The sequence below is a fragment of the Cryptomeria japonica genome, chromosome 3 (assembly GCF_030272615.1).
Source record: "Cryptomeria japonica chromosome 3, Sugi_1.0, whole genome shotgun sequence".
NCBI lineage: Eukaryota > Viridiplantae > Streptophyta > Pinopsida > Cupressales > Cupressaceae > Cryptomeria > Cryptomeria japonica.
Genome location: NC_081407.1, coordinates 381,062,422 through 381,080,300, shown reverse-complemented (window position 1 = coordinate 381,080,300; position 17,879 = coordinate 381,062,422). Strand labels below are relative to the sequence as shown.

The following is a 17,879-nucleotide window of genomic DNA, read 5'->3' as shown; positions in this document are numbered from 1 at the left end:
ACTAATTCACTGACTCACTTGAACTCAATCAAGACACAACTAAGCCAAAGGAAGACCTTGAATGAAACCCTAACCTGGAGCATCCACTAACTCACCTTTAGCTAAAACAGAACCTGCTCTCTTAGTGATCCCTCTGGCAACACTCAGCATGCAAAGGCTAATAGACAAAACCCTAAAAACCTAGAAAAACAAACCCCAGAAGGCAAAAAGTAGGGGTCCCCATTTGCAATGGGGCGATGTGTGAATACGTCACAACACAACAGAAGTGGAATTAAAATCTACTTTTCCATATAGTAATAGAGAACCATGTTTTAATATATTTAACTGAACGCCAGGGTTAACCGTTGCCTGGATTTCACAATTTCTATTATCCGGTGCAAAGGTAAAACAAGATATTTAGACACTCCATTAAGTATGATATGTTATTCATGGAGTAATGATTTGCACAATGTTTGAAATTCAAAAGCTAGCCCAAGATATTAAAAGTTGTACACTCTTAATTCTTCACAACCATTAATTTTTTGCTTCTCTTGGCAACAATATAGTTGTATTTGGATAGAGTGTAATGTCTCCTTTATTTGGACCTTGGAATATAACTAAATGATTAAAATTATGTTGTCGAAAATAAGGTCATTAATCCCAAAGTTTTAAGTAACCTCTTTTATGTCAATGGGAAATTATAAGAGGACCACTTTTTTATTTGAATTTCCCAAGTTATAAATTTAAAATTATGTAGAAACGGAAATATGAAAAGAGAGGGAAGTTGGAAAGGAGAATTTGAAGAGTTTCTCAAAAGGATATAAAAAAGAAGTGAGGGACTCATTTGAAATATGTTGCATTTATTCTTTCTCTTGAATTGAAACCCTTGTGGTTCTAGAATTTGGAATTTGTTCCAGCTCAGCCTGTTAAGGACGCAAACCCTCTTGGGAAGATCAGTTACAGAACAAAATTCCTCCCTAGCTGACACTTGGCAGAGTCATTCGGATTTCGCAGTTGAATTTAGATTGAGGTTTGGTATTTTGTATTATCTTCTTCAAAGACAAATTTTTGAGAGTTTGAAGTTCCTTAATGATATTACCTTTTCCTCTTTGCTGGGCAAAAGGTTTGATTTATAGAGAACAGAGATTTATTAATGTTTTGGCAATTCTTTGCAATAATATATTGGACACCTTTGTATTGATATCTACTTTGGGTCAATTGAATACTCACATTGTTGGTTCTGATTATTTGAGCAAATAAAATATTGTGAAATACCCTAGTGGCATGAAGAAAAATAAAAGTGCATCTTTATATTATATGCATCGACTTTATTAAGGGAGGCAAATATTATCGGGTTGAAAATTTATGTGGCTGGCCAAAAGCATTGAAGAGAATATTTGCATATTGGCATGAATTTTCCTACATGGCATAAGCTTCATTCATTGACTCTTAAAATTCTAGGCACAACCCCCTCTTAACTCCTTGCAGATGAATTCTTAATTTCTTGGCAGAGCGGCAATGCAGAAGCAAAGGTGTACATTCTTAGCGTGAGTTTTCCATTCTTTCAGCATCAGGAGTTCTTTACTTGGCTGCAGATCCTGTCAGCATGAAGGCAGTGTATTGTGGATTACTCTGGGCGTGAGAAGGTTGGAGGAATTGGCCGGTCCATATATTTGTTGGCACCTTGAAATATGGACTTCCTTTGCTAAATCGAGAGCTTCATTGCTCAGTTTTTGTGAGGAGACACAGAAGTAAGAGTGCTGTGGGTGACTGTTGCTAGCGAACCTGTCTATCAGAAATCCATGCTTCTGACATGAGCTATAGTAGTGAAAACGTGACTCTTGGAGGACCCTTCAATGCTGTTGCATATCATTATCCTAAATTGTGAGTATTCCTGAGGTCTTTGGACATGAATACACTCAATTTGGGAACGCAGATGTGAAGAATAGAGTTGAGTTGCAGAATTACTCATCTTCCTGGACCGCTTCATTCCCCTTAAAGATTGTGGTCTATTCTTGGTTCAATTTGAAAGTCATATTGGTTCCTGAAAGCCAAGGAGATTAGAAAGAACAGCTGGTGTATTGCTGGAGGTATATTGCATACTCAGTGGTTGGAGTCCTATGACAACGGTGTTGATGATATAGCGTCGGTAGAAATCCTACAAGCCGACTCAGCAAGATCAAATGTGTGAATAGCCTATTGGCCTTACACATTTCATGAATCTATCAACTTATATTAATCCTTTAATATCTTTATTAAGTCACATATGCATTATCAAGTTTAATGATTAAACATAAATTATCGAGTTTGACTTATTGGATTTGTTTCAAAGGGGCCGACTTTTGGTTAAAGTCCGCCACCCCTCATTTGAAGGCATGCGATGCTTCATGAAGGTCGTGCCTCCTTGATGAGAGACGACTCTTGGATATCTCCTTTCGACGGATATATATGGACGTGGTCTTCCCTCTTTGGAATAGAGATAAGACAGCAAGTTCGATCATAATCAGGCAGATCGAATTCATGTACAAGCAGATCAATTGATGGTGAGAAATTTATGTAGTGTGCTCAGGGGTGACGATAAGAGCTTATCGTCTGTGGTTGGGAAGGCAACATATCTGGTGTTTGCCTATGGTTAACGAGCACTACCTTAAAATCAACATGGTATCGGAGCGGGTTCCTTCTATAGAGCCTAACCGCTTGAAGGTAGATCTTGTGCTCTCAAGGGAAATTCAATCACAAACAATTGCAGATTTAAGATCTCTTCCAAATCAAAAGGTGACTACAGAGGATAATGCAGCGATTACACTCGCTGACCTCTGCCCTTCACAGTGGCGTCGGTCAGGTGTCTAAACAAATTAGGTAGCAATCAGGGGATCGAGTCTCCCCAAACCTCGAGAACAAGTATGATGGCCCAAAATCCTTTGCGTTTGAAGTTCCGGGGGGAAACGCAGACAACAACCTGTGCAAAAAGTTGCCTACTGCCCAGTCACAGGATTTTGCCCAATATGTCAAAGCTCGGCATTGTTAGCGTTGAAAGATGCCAGCTTGTGACTCGAACTCGGGCTGCTACGGCTAGAGAGGTTTCTGTGCTCAATACAAATTCTTTGAAGTAGAAGAAGGGGCTAGAGACGGAGCCCGCAACCTTGTGGAATCAGTACTTGGATTGGCTTTATCAGCACAAGGAGCTCGGATTGTGTATCGATGTCAACCGAATGGGGTTTACGGATGAATTCGTGGAAGCGATGGAACCCAAGTTTCAAAGCACTTTTAAGGCCCTAGAAGAGCTTGAGACTGGTTTGATTGCCAATCCAGACGAGGGCCGCATGGTCGAGCATTATTGGCTCAGTATGTCTAGTATTGCTCCCAATCCTAATTTGCGGCAGCAGATTGATAGAACATTTGACACTATCTGCAAATTTGTTGACGATGTAGTCAACGTCAAGGATGGCCTCTCTACTCAGAGCATCGCCCGATTCTTGTTGCCAGCTTCCCAGTGTGAATTCACTTTGAATTTGGTTTTGGAAGAGTTGCAGAAGATCCGTGGGTGGCGTTGACGGATGCAAGAGCTGCACGTTGCACTGGCACTGCTCTCAGCGTGGCCGCGGGGCTGGTTGGGGCTTGTGTGCCTGGCACTGCTGCCAAAATTATGCTTTTCATTGGCGGTCACTCTACCCAAGGTTCAGGCACTAACGAATCTCTATTCAAGGAAGGAAGATTGCTTGCATGTCTTCGCAGAGGAAGAATCAACATTCAGAGGGAGTCTAACATATCGTCGGAAGTAACCTTGGATGAAGAGGTTAGAAGGTTGATATTTTTTTCAGAGGGAGCTTATTTTTCAGCTTTAAAGGGAGCCTAACATTTCAGCTTCAGAGGGAGCCACGTCATCATGAAGATTTGGTTAATGCATTTTTCTCTGTGATGGAGAAATTTGAGGTGAAAGCCCTTGTTAATGAGTTCTTCTCTGTGAGAGAGAAGTTCGAGGTGCAATCCCTTGTTAATGAGTTCTTCTCTGAGAGAGGAAGTTCGAGGTGAAATCCCTTGTTAATGAGTTCTTCTCTATGAGGAGAAGTTCGAGGTGCAATCCCTTGTTAATGCATTCTTCTCTGGGAGAAGTTTGAGGTGAAAGCCCTCGATCCACCCTCTGCAAGTAGGTATGGTAGATCCACCCTCTGCGAGTAGGCATGGTGGAGATGCATTCTTCTCTATGAGAGAAGTTTGAGGTTTCAGCCCTTGTTGTGCATTCTTCTATGTGAGAGAAGTTTGAGGTTTCAGCCCTTGTTATGCATTCTTCTCTGTGAGAGAAGTTTGAGGTTTCAGCCCTTATGCATTCTTCTCTGTGAGAGAAGTTTGAGGTATTAGCCCTTGTTATGAATTCTTCTCTGTGAGAGAAGTTTGAGGTATCAGCCATTGTTGTGCATTCTTCTCTATGAGAGAAGTTTGAGGTTCCAGCCCTTGTTCCACCCTTTGTGAGTAGGTATGGTGGATCCACCCCCTGCAAGTAGGTATGGTGGATGTCATGTGAGAGACTCCATGACTTAGCATTTGTGTGTATTCACCCTCTGAGAGTAGCCATTGTGGTTAAACATCACCATTAGGTGATATGCTATCACAATGAGGTGATAAGCTTCTTTCATTCACATGAGTGTAGTCATTATGTTAGTGATCGTGATGAGGTGATGTGACTTGTAGAGATTAAGAAGGATTCCTCCCTAGCTAAGAGGGAGTGTTGATGATATAGCGTCGGTAGAAATCCTACAGGCCGACTCAGCAAGATCAAATGTGTGAATGGCCTATTGGCCTTACACATTTGATGAATCTATCAACTTATATTAATCCTTTAATATCTTTATTAAGTCACATATGCATTATCAGGTTTAATGATTAAACATACATTATTGAGTTTGACTTATCGGATTTGTTTCAAAGGGGCCGACTTTGGGTTAAAGTCTGCCACCCCTCATTTGAAGGCATGCGATGCTTCATGAAGGTCGTGCCTCCTTGATGAGAGCCGACTCTTGAATATCTCCTTTCGTCGGATATATAGGGACGTGGTCTTCCCTCTTTGGAACAGAGATAAGACAGCAAGTTCGATCATAATCAGGCAGATCAAATTCATGTACAAGCAGATCAATTGATGGTGAGAGATTTATGTAGCGTGCTCGGGGGTGACAATAAGAGCTTATCGTCTATGGTTGGGAAGGCAACATATCTGGTGTTTGCCTGTGGTTAACGAGCACTACCTTAAAATCAACAAAAGGTACGGAGATTAAACTTCTGATTTTGAGTAGTGGAAGATTTACTGTAGCAGCAGAATGCTTACAAATATCAGTGGGCATGATGATCATATTACTTTCAAGCAGATTCAAACATGTATCATATCAGCGGTATACAGTATTGGCTACATTGAGAAGTATATTGGACCGTGAACCCTATTTCCTTGGTGTTAGCTTCTACTAAGGCTTGCCTCTGCATTGGTTCTTTGGCATAAACTTGTATTGGCTTGTGTTCATTCCAAGGCATAAGGTTCTGATTTTCCCTTCTGTTAGATTTCAGATTGTTATCAATTTTCAGACTGAATCTTCAAATTAAGGTTTGCAATATAAGTTTTATAATTCCTATATTTACTTTATTGCCGTTCATCACTTAAGATTGCAGTGGTATATGATATTCAGTATTCTTAACTGCATAAAGTTACATATTTCATTACCTGCAAATCTGAAACTGAGCATTCAAGATAGCAAGCCAACTGTTTGTCAAAATTACCCAGTTAGAAAGGTGAAAATTTGGGGGTGAAATCCACAGGGGATTTTACATAGAGAGTGAAGCTCGCAATCAAACTGTTTGAAATCAGCAAAATTCACATTCAAGTTCTTGTAAAGTGCATCTGGCAAAAAAAATTAAAAGCTAACATTGCTTGGCCTAACTGTTAAGATGAATTCAAATGAAAATCACTTGGAAAATCTTAGAAATGTCTAAAAATAAGGAAGAACAAATCCCATGGGAAATGGTAATCGAATAACTAAATAATTTGAAACTGTATTAGGTAAATAACTAATTAATTTGAATATACTTCAAAACTTATAACCTAGCAAAATCATTCTAATGCATATGACTTAGAATGTCTACCCAAAAGCTTGAGCTTCGTAACTGAGAACATATAGATATGGATCCAAGGAATGAGATTGCAAGTTCAACAAAGATATCCAATGCTTGGAGCAGGCAACTCCATTCTTTAAAGAATGGGCATTTGAAGAAGGCTTGATTTTTATTGTAAGTATCAAGGTTGATATATTCATCATTGGTTCTTCCCACAATTCATATATCTTCTTCTGTAGCATTTGTTGTAAATATTTCGCTATTTTCCAAAACCCCAACGGATAAGATTTCTTCTTGAACTTGCTGCCATTAACCACACAATTGGTACTCAAGGCCAGTGTGATGAAGAAACCTTGCAAGGGAGCTAAGAAGGAGAAAAGTTTACTGATTTTTCAACTAATAAAGATAAATTCATGCAAGTATCAGGTATTGTTATAAATTTTCTTACTCTTGACCTAAATATGATAAATATACATTCATCATTGCCCAGTTTTGAATCCCATGAAAGGATTGTAAAGAGTAAAACAAAGATGGGTTTAATAAGAGAAGATGGAGACAAAATGGTTGCTGACTGTTGGTACCAGTATTCCTATCAGACCTTACGATTTGAAAACAACTTTTAATCAATTAATATTAATATATCCATTGTTGATGGAAGAGCAATGCTGGCATCTTATGGCACACACTGCCAAAAATTTTAAGTTAACCATGACCTGTGGCTACTTCAGAAAGATTTGTGTGTAATAAAGCTTAGCTCCAAGGTTTTAAGCCTTCCCCAAGCATGAAACATGATCTGAATTAGCCTCCAAAAATTTTACAAGCTTTCATTCTTTCACAATTTCATGATAATTATATGCAACATTCCTGAGCTCACATTCTTATGGCCTGACTCAGTTTTGTTAATTCTATACTCACATTGACATCCTAGGTTCGTCACCATTGCATTGGTATACCGTATAACAGTCATAAGAATTTATTTTTAAAAACTTTTGAGAAAAAAAAAATCTTAATCCAGTGTAACAATCAGCTCATGTCAAAGGTGCTGCATCATGCACTAAAATAGATTTCATTAACTTTTTTAATTTTTTTTTTACTTTGTCAGCCTTAAATGTCAGTAACCCACGATCAATATCCTTAAATTCAAATATGATGATCAAAGTTTGAACTCTATAAACACAAATTATTACAAACCAGTTCAACCATTCTCCATGCAACAAGTGCCTACTCTTCATTTACCTATCTCGGGTTCAACTTATAATCCTCTTAAGAATGAGAGCTGTTTGATATAGGCCACATCAGATCCTTGAAATTGATTTGTGTGATATTGAAATTCCACACAATTACGAATGCTGAGCTCTGATTGGCTTGTTCTCACACTGCTTAGTTCATGAATTGCGATCCCTAGTTCTTGAAGGCAAAGGATGTTGGATTCTTGATTTATTTAATACTCAGTCCTTTAAACACTGAATATTTCTGAGCCCAAATACTTGTGTACTTTTTATTGGTCTTTGCCCTTGTGCAGAAAGCATTGTAGATCTGCCTATGCATCATTCTAAAGCTTCCATCATTGATTCTAAATCCATTTGATCTTTACTATCCAATCTCAAAGAATCTTCATATATATCTTTTAACATTACATAACCTTTCCTCTTGATCATATCCTGACAAGCTTGTCATTGTGGGTCCCGTTGTCCTAGGTAACAATGCTGATGGCCTCTTGATCTTCATGATGTCTAAACATTTAATTTTCCACTGCTCAAATCAAGATGTGATGACCAAATCTTATTGGTTTATTCTTAAGCCACTAAATCTATGGGCTCTCTTTCCTTGAATTATAACCCACAGCCATCAAATTGTTGAAAATTAAATCTCAACAATTGATTTCCCTTCCCATTCAATGGCTTAAACAATCACTACTCCCTTATACCATTATTAAAATCCAACCAACTTGTTCAGTCCTTAATATTGATGATGATCAACAATCCCATCAATGGCATGTCCCCTTTGAGGCTCCAATGCCCATTCCAACAATTCCTGTGGGCTAAGGAGAACTAGCTAAAGAAATAAGTTTAATTAAAATTTGATTATTTGGACCCAAATTAATTATTATTTGTCATTTTTGATAAAGGGGACAAAGTATAAATAAAATATTGTTATTTTTATGTATTCTCCCAAGGAGAGGCATAAGAATTCATGGAGATGGAATAATGTAACTCCCAAATCATATGGCATCTTCTTTTTTGACATTTTTTTTGGTAAGTTTATGACAAAATTTATGGCAGCTCATAAATGAGGAGTTACAATTGGTAATTGGCAATTAAGGGGAATTAATCTGTTGGAAAATAATGGGAAGTTAATTTGGGAAGAGAATCTCCATTATGAAATATTCTATGACAAGTTTTTAAGACATTTATAAGTGGTTGTAAGAAGAGCATCTTTGTAGCTAAATATAATTGAGTGTAATAGGAGGTTATGACAAATCTTTTAGCGTGCCAAACACTTTCTCATATAGGGATTTAACATAGCCAAACCCATCGGTGCTATTGGAAATTTTATTACCTAGTGCACACTAGTGCAATATTTTATCCAAGAAAAGGCCAATTTCATAATCTACCCTAGCTTCTTCTCATGTAACAAAAAAATGAATCAATGCCACTCGCAAATATGTTTTTGTACCTCATTAATGAAATTGACAATAATGGCAATAGCAGTTCCACACAATACAAACAAAATGAACAAGTAAAGCAAGTCCATTATGTAGATGAACATGAATTGAAATAAGAAAGTGGAACTACTTTAAAAGGCAGACCTGTGTATACAAAAAACCTAACAATAGAGAGAATTAGGTTAGGGTAACCCCAGAACTCCTATTTAGGCTCACTAAATGTAAAGCGAAAAATTTGGAAACTACTAGAAGACAATGAATGGTTATTTGTGACATGTCAACCACTTTGTAACCTAGATACCAACGATGACATGTACATAGCTAGTTTGTAAAGACAATTATATGCTCGATACTCTCCCCAATCACAAGACGCGAGTATTTACTTGCCCAAAGGATCACAAAGGTCAAACAACTGTCAGTTGATTCTTTGAGACTGCTCTTGTGAAATTGTTTTCTCATCTAATGTAGAAGCAGGGGATCCTCTCATAATGGATGCTGTGTACTTTTTGTACTTCCGGGACTGTCAAATCTGAAAGACACTTCATTTTGGAGTGTGATGCTTACAGAGGCATCAGGAGCAATTATGTTAATGTCTTCACATCTAGTTCTTGGTATAGCTTTTCCGGTGTGTGCACTGCTGAGAAATTAGAGAAACTCACCATCATCTTGTATAGAAAAAGAACTGAGCTGCAACAGTCGAAGATGGCAAGGCTTACTGTCATATAGACTATTTAATGTTTAGCCTCATGGACGATGAAAGTTCTTCTTCTTCTTCTGTAAGTGAAGAAAAACAAAGAACTTCATTTCTGCCAGGCTGGCAAACGTTCAATTGTTGTGGAGCAATCTACTAGGTTAATGCTCGAAGGCATTCCAATGAATAAAAATTCATTCTCCAAAATTCAATTAATGTGAAGCAATCTACTAGGATCCCAATGCTCGAAGGTCATTCCAATGAATGAAAATGCTTTCTCGAGAAATATAAGTGGGAAATCGTATAGCATGAAAAGTTAATTTGGAAAGAGCCAGCGGGAATTCTACCAGACAGACAAAATACACCACATATACAACGCGTGTATGCGCCATACATGTACAAATTATGGATAAACACACTAAGACGTGGTGCATTTTGTCTATTTTTAATTTTCAGGACGGCAATTTGCAAAACAAATGACGGAGCCAGGGTTTCCTACTTCAGTCCGTGATAACCCGAGGGTTTTCTGCCTCTAATTGTTGTGTTATCCGTTATTGTACCCCCAAAGATTTCATACGTGTCATTAATATGACTTAGCGGTTCGTATCGACTGAAATCAACAATAATGCGAGAAAGAATCGTCTGTTAAAAAAGAATTGAAGCCAGTTTTGTTTTGGTGCAAATATTCATACCAGTTGAAATGTATTGTTGCAGCCGGTGGACGTGGGACCCGTGTAATCATCGTTGGCTATATCATCGCAAACACATCCCTGAAAAAGAAGAAACACCAGAAGCAAGATCGAGAGGTCGAATCCCATTGCGCCCGACTGAATTTACACAATGCTGTCACTTCTGCCCTGTAAAGTTCATTACAAGGCCATGGCTCCAGATGACGCACAATTGTGTGTAAACGGAAACAGACAGGAACAATTCGGGGTTCTCCTTGTTTGACCAACTACCTAGTTTTTTTAATTATTTAATAATTAATCTTTGCTATTCAGAGATTAGATGGAATCTTTTTCTGGTAGAATGCAATTTCTAGACGCGCATACTTCACAGATGTAAACTCATTTATGGGGAAAGGTATTATTTGGCTGATGGTTTACAAAATGAATGAATAGAATAGAAATGAGAGAAATAATTTTTATTTTAAAATAGTGAAAAGATAATTAAAATAAAACTTATTTCTCTGATTTCTATTCTATTCATTCATTTTGTAAACCATCAGCCAAATAATACCTTTCCCCATAAATGAGTTTACATTTGTTTTAAATTTATAATTAAATTATATTATTTTTAAACATTTCTTATCATAGTTGATTTAGTAGGAGTCTATTTTGGAGAGTATTTTACTATAGTTAAAAAGTTTCTATTCAATTAACTATTAGTAATCATAAGTATATTGTAAGTTTGGTAGTCATTTTATTCAAATTCTCATTAATATATCAATAATTTTTTGTAAAAATAAATATAATAATATTATAAAGTAATAAAAACATAGACAAAATTAGAACTGATGAAGAATGTTTAAAAATAATCAAATAACTATTACATGTGATAATTACATACACTTCAATTCACATAACTACATAAAAAATCAAATTTGTCATTAGTATCAAGAATTTGATTATAGAAGCAAATAAAAAAGAATGAACAAATGTCTACCATGTTATCTACGAGCGGCATGATCAAGGGCATCCATTTATTCCACCATTATTGGAAAACTTAAGCTTAAGAGTCAATAATGCAAGAGTATGAAGTGAAAAAAGACACAAATTTGTAGGTGAATGAGTTTGATAAAAATGGATAATGTAAAAATGAAGTATTAGAGTGTTGTATTACGGTGTAGAATGTTGTTTCAATGTCATTTTTTGAAACTTATCTTACCATGTAAATCTAAAGTTGATTAGACATATATCTATTGGATATTTTTTGTGGCTCACAATAAAAATTTATTGTTGACTAACATGAAATGTTAGATATGATAAGTTTGATATTATTAGCAACTTATATTCAAATATTTTTTATATTAAAAGCAGCAAAACTAGGATTTGGCCCTTTAGACAAAATAGTTGGAAGGTAGCTTAAGCAAGTTATTAATAGCGTATTAATAGTAACCTAGTCATTAATATCAGAAACGGTCTATAGAGCAATAAACCAATATTAATAAAGTTTTAATTTTTTTGAAATGAAACAACAAAAAGACCCAAAAAACAACCAACATGGGACTAAGCAAAGAGGCCACCCTAATCCTCAGTGAGGAACTTAAAAGATCCTTGTAATTCCCTTCCTTATCATCATCTTTGTTGAGCTCCTTCTCTTACAGCAAACAAAGCATGGTGGTAGACATGTGCATCACCTTCTAGTTAAACCACAAGACATCTAGAACCACAAGACATTCATTGGCTTCTTTTCAAGGTCCAAGACCTTCACCTTCGGGGGTGGTAGTGTTGTATTTGGTATTTAGTCATGTACATTGGGGTTCATCTTAGTGTTGTCCAAGTTATGAGAGTTCTTAGATTGGCAGCTAATCATCTTTGTTAAGCTTTCCTCATCCTCAAATTCTTCATAGGCCTCCTTCATCTCAAACTCCTCCTCATTCTCATCCACATTCACCTTCTCTTTCCCTTTAGCCATGGGCCAACCCACAAGCCTATTAGATCTCTAGGGGTTGGAGTTGCCAGCATCTTTAATCTCTCCATCCCTGTTCTCTTGAGTTGTGTCCTTATTAATGTTAATCTCTTCAATCTGAAATTGGGCCAAGTTTTCCTTCACTTTTTTAGCCAAGGGCATAGTTTGTTTTAGTTTTCCTATTTTACCCAAACTATTAGAAGCAAGGCCCCGTTTAAGGTCACAAAGACCTTCGGCAATAAGGTTGTGCATAGAGAAAGGGGTTTTTTAGGAGTGAACTTATCACCATGGGGGTTCAGTGGGCTAGAAGTAGTGGGGGTGGTGATTAGGGATCAAATCATTTTTAGAGGGGAGGGAGAGGAGGGGCAGGGGGGGGGCTTTTTCCAACACTAAGGTTCTATAAGCGCTTCTTTTTACTCTTATGTCCACCAGGAGAGTCCAAAATGGTAGTGGTAAGGAATCAGAGTGTGGGGGATCCTCCATCACAACTCTGGGTTTAGAGGACACTAGGCTAAATAAAAATGGTACAAGTGAAAAATGAGTCCCTGGTGGAGAGGGACGGGCTTCTTCTCATAATTTTTTGCAATTTACAGGTCATCTTGGCTTGAGTTCTATGAGACATGGACTAGCTCTGATACCATGTGAGATTTTGCCAAGATCAAGAGGCAATGGAAAGCACAAATAAGAGAGACAAAATATATGATAGAAATAAACTGTATTCTATCAAGATGAAAATACTGATCAACTGGATCATCAAGCGATGTTACATACAATGAATATGAGCCTGCTTATATAGGCAAGGCTATATGGATATGTGAGCACACAAACATGACATGTGGCTCAATAAGAAACAAGGGTAGATAGGAAACAGGTGTGGGTAGGTAGGAGAAACAATATAATATTCCACATGAGGTGGATAACCCACTGAATGTGGAGTGTAACAACAAGATCACACCATAAAAGGTGGAAATTCTCCTACACACGCTATCCCAATGTGGCACAAACACCCAATTGTCTCATACCCAAACTACTATGAAATGCATTTCCTAAGTAAACTTAAGTAAGGTGTAATAATATCCAAGATGAATAATTACTTGCACCAACAAGTTCTCTAAAGAGGTTAAAAGGAAGAATGAAAAACTTGTCAATGAACTATGTCGAAAATGATTGAGCAATGAAAAATGGCATTGTAGACACCTAAAATTGTCATGTCTAATTAAATAAATATCTTTATTTATTTAATTATTTAAGCCTAATTCTTCTATTAATTAAATAAATCTTTATTAATTTAATTAATTCATTTATCCTCTTCTAGCCTTATTTCTCATTTAAATAAATACATTTATTTATTTAAATTACCCTTTTCCAAAATTAAATAAATATCTTATTTATTTAATTGATCCCACTTCTTCTATTAATCAAATAAATCTTTATTTATTTAATTAATTCATTAGCCTTTTCTACCTATGACACATGTCATTCATCTCTTAATTCATACATTACCTACCCTCTAATCATAGCCGACCATTTATCTTTTACACCTCTCAATCTTATCCTTCCATTTCTTATAGTGTTTTCTATACAAGGAGATGCTTCCTTCATTATCAAACCCTCACTATGCATTCAGCCCCGACTACACTTTCAAACTTTCATATGCGATCAAGCCTACTTGCAACCACATTTTCGTTCTTTGTTGAGCTCTTGTGCACATATAAAATCCAAGAGCAAATATATCAAGCAAGATCAATGGAGATAGGAAGAATGGAGATTCAAACCCTATTGGACATGTGATGATCTCACAAATGGCTTTGAATTTTGGCATCAAACATTTTTGCAGAAATTTTTTTATGCAGGTTTGGAAGATCATCAAGACTATCCAGTAAAAATTTCAGATTTTTTGGATCAATTTTGCATTTTATATGAATTTTTTATGATTTTTCATAAATAAATTAATTTTTGGAGCAAATTAGCAATTTTTTTGGATTTTCTTACATTTCTGGAAATTTCTTGAAATTTTACAGGTGGTCTTTTTTTTATGATGAATCAGATCTTTGAATTGGTCAAAAAAACCGCATTGTTGAAGGCCCCTATTTCACAAAGTCTTTTGGATCTAAAATTTACCTAACTTGTGTTCTTGTAGGAAGGGGTGATCATTTGAAACAATCCAAACTACTAAAAAATATTTGTTGAAGGACCTTGACAAGGATTTTCTTTTGATCTTTATTGTGCCTTGTTTTCATAGATTATCAAACACTTCAATTGGTGCACTAAAATTGAACTAGTCTCTTTTGTGTTTTGAGCAATAGGCTCTTTTTGTTTAATCTTTAGAGGGCCTATCTCCTCGTGTGGTCATTAGGACTACTGGTGAGGAGAGAACGACCCAAGTGGTAGCAAGGAAAACCCACCTCTTCCGAACCACTATAAACAATTGTATTCATGGTGAAAACTATGGATAACGTGTGTTGATTAGTTCATACCAACACTATGTCTCCCCATACACCCGTTTGATCAAATTTATTTGATCAGTTGTAGGGCGTAACCTCTACCAGTTGGGAGCCTTCTGTATTTACAGAGCTGAAAGTGCCGCATGTATGGCCACACGAGTGGATGCCCTTACTAGCACCTTTTTGTTTTAGAAGCCAAAATCCTTCTAGTTGTTGGGGCAGGAGGTCAGACCTCTAGAGCGGCCCACACACACAGTTCTTAGTAGAGATACAAAGTTCACCACGAGGATTTTTCGTGGGGACTAATGCTTGGCTACCTCGAGAAGTGAGTGCCGAGGGTGGAGCCAGTGGGGTCAAGCATCTAAGTATCTGCTCTGAATAGCGTAGCCTTCGGGGAAACCCCATGTGGGATCAACAACTATTGCCCTGGCTAGCCATAAGAATTGTGCTTGACTTATTTTAAACAATCAGACATTCAAGACCAAACACCAAAACATTGTGTCTTTTGTGTCTTCAAGTGTATGCAAAACAATTTTACATCAAATAACATAGTTTTCTTTGAGTCATTTTGAGTCTAAACACTTGCAAACATTGAGTCTTCATCATCATTATGTCCTCTTGTCATGAAAAACAGTCAAAAAAATTCAGATTTGGTCACAACAACTTCAGAAATTGGAAAACTTTTACAGTCCAACAAACAAGAGCAATCAGTTTCAGAATTCTTGAGCTTCCTAAGATATCTCTTCAGGTTTTCATCTAGCATTCAACCTATCTTTGGGTCTCACAAATTCCATCATTGCTTTACACCTTACATTACATTCACATTTGTCTAAACTTGAGTCAAAAGGTCATTTGCTTGTCCTCATCGTACTTTGTCAACACACTACATACAACAACATTTGTCTAAGTGGTCCCTCATCAAGGTCTATCACCTTTGGGTCTCATTTGGTCTTACTTAGAGTCAAGGTCAACTTACCTCATCAAGAGAAACTATCATCTCTTTGGAAGCCACACCTACTCTACTACATACATACTTAGTCTTACACTTTGGACATTGCAAGTACACCTCAGATTTGTTTACATTCCATCCAAACTCTTGGTCTTCCATAATCTTTCCATTTTCATCTAGTCTCAAACATCTCAGTCAATACCTAGTTCATGGTTGAAACCTGTTTCCAAAAATCTAGGAGAGAAGCTAAAGAGGCTCAAGAGTCTGTAAACATGAGTGTCTATGAGTATGACAATGATGTCTTTTTCAATTCTGATCATAACACATTACCTGACACAGATGCTTATAGAAACATTCCAAATGTTGAGAACATGGACAACACAAACAACAATGACACACACAATGACAATATGGACAGCTTTTCGGTACATTCAGCAGAAGTGGAAGACACCATTATGGATCCCCGTTTCAACAGATTGGTTGAAGAAATAATGAGGAGAGATAGACAATAGTTTCTACAAGTGATGGCACAAAGTGGAGCCAAGATTCCTCATGATTTTGACATGTCTCAAATAATGGAAAATCGACCTTTGCAACAACCTCACCTCAACATAGATCAAAGGAGGCCTAATAGTGGAGGCAATAGAGGACCACATCTTGTGCCTGAATCACCATCATCTTTGTTTCAAAAACTAGAGGTCCCATACACACATGGTCAAGCATATGATACTCACCTTCGCAGACCATTATGGAAGTCTTATGCGGAAAAATATGCTCAATCACATACCAATGCTAAGGATCAACCACCAAGGCAATTGGATATCCAAAGGCATGATCAAAATTTGGACACAAGGAAACCCCGCATCAAATTTGGGGGCAACACACTAGAACAAACTCATGACATTCCTGTAGAGTATGGTATACATGGACAAAGCAGATATTCCATTCCTCACCATGACTCTATACCAAGTGGTCCATATACGCAGCATCACTATAGACCTCCTCCATATGAACATGTGTATGATCAATATCATCCATATATGCAACATGCTCCTCCTCCACTCAGTGGTTCAGGCATGGGTTGTGGTCCAAGAAGTTGGTCTCCACCTAAGAACAATTTGGAACAACAAATTAAGGACTTACAAAAGAAAATGGAGGACATAAATACACCGAAGCCAACATACACAATGAGAGACATATGTCCTTATCCATTTGACAAAAGCATTCCAATGCTTCCATTTCTTACACACTTTGTGACACCTAAGTTTGATAAGTATAGAGGAAAAGGAGATCCTAAGGCACATATAAGACAATTTTTCACAGCTTGCATTGAGGTAGCAGCAGAAGAGACATATTTGATGATATCATTCCCACAAAGCTTAGGTGATCAAGCTATGGAATGGTTCTCCCAACTTCCACCTGGAATTAAAACATGGGGTGATTAGCAGAGGCTTTTATCCAACATTTCTCATACAACATAGAGACAGACGTATCAGTCACCACTTTGTGCAACACCAAGCAAAAGGATGGAGAGTCTTTTTCATCATTTTTACAAAGATGGGGGAATCTAGCCAGCATATGCTCTTGTGAAATTCCACAAAAACAAATGGTAGAGATGTTCACCCAAAATGTTAACAAAGACATTGGTTATGATCTAAGAAAAGCTTGTTTGTCCACTTTCAAGGACGTCATTAAGAAAGGACTAGCAACAGAAAAGGTCCTAATTAAGCAAGGCATCATTAAGATATTCAAAGAAAAGAAAGAGGACTTTGAAGGAAAAGACAAGCCAATATTTTGGAATAAAAACAAGAACATAGTCAATGATGGTGTTGTGGATGCCAATACAGTGCGACCCAAAATCATTTTTTCTAGATCAAGCTCTACAAACAATCAAGTGAATACTCAAACAACTTCAAATTCACGAAGGAAGTACACTCCATTGGGAGAACCACTTGAATCAGTTTTCAAGAAGCTAGTAGCAAACAAGATAATCACAATTCCAGATTTTCCTCCATATGAGCCAAAGGTTAAACCAAATTGGTGGAATGATGATGAATATTGTGAATTTCATAAAAGTAAGGGACATAAGACAGGAAATTGTCATCAGCTAAAGAACATCATACAAGATCTTATTGATAGAGGTGACATTGAGATTGAAGGACACTCATCCAATCAAGAACATGAAATGTTTAAGGAACCATTCCCAAAGCATGACAAGGGAAAAGCTAAAGCCATAGATGATCAGACCAACTATACCAGAGCATCTTATAACTATGATTCAACTGTCAATCATATTTTGATGGACAATTATGTCTCTACCATTATCATCAAGGACAAAACACCTGAAAATTCTACCCAAAGACCCAAGATTGTCCCAAAAGGCATTGGATCTTCTTCCGAACCTACCTCTGAATGTAATGTTAC

At 37.1% G+C, this 17,879-nt stretch overlaps 1 protein-coding gene across 1 annotated transcript in view; it reads right to left on the bottom strand.

The window, feature by feature from the left end:
- Positions 1 to 10,532, bottom strand: part of LOC131044701 (signal peptide peptidase-like 2) — an 88,023-nt gene extending 77,491 nt beyond the window's left edge. Inside the window, exon 1 of the mRNA XM_057978080.2 lies at positions 10,124 to 10,532. Within this exon, the coding sequence (XP_057834063.2) occupies positions 10,124 to 10,249 (126 nt within the window). The 5' untranslated portion in view covers positions 10,250 to 10,532. The remainder of the gene's footprint in view (positions 1 to 10,123) is intronic.
- Positions 10,533 to 17,879: the final 7,347 nt, after the last annotated feature.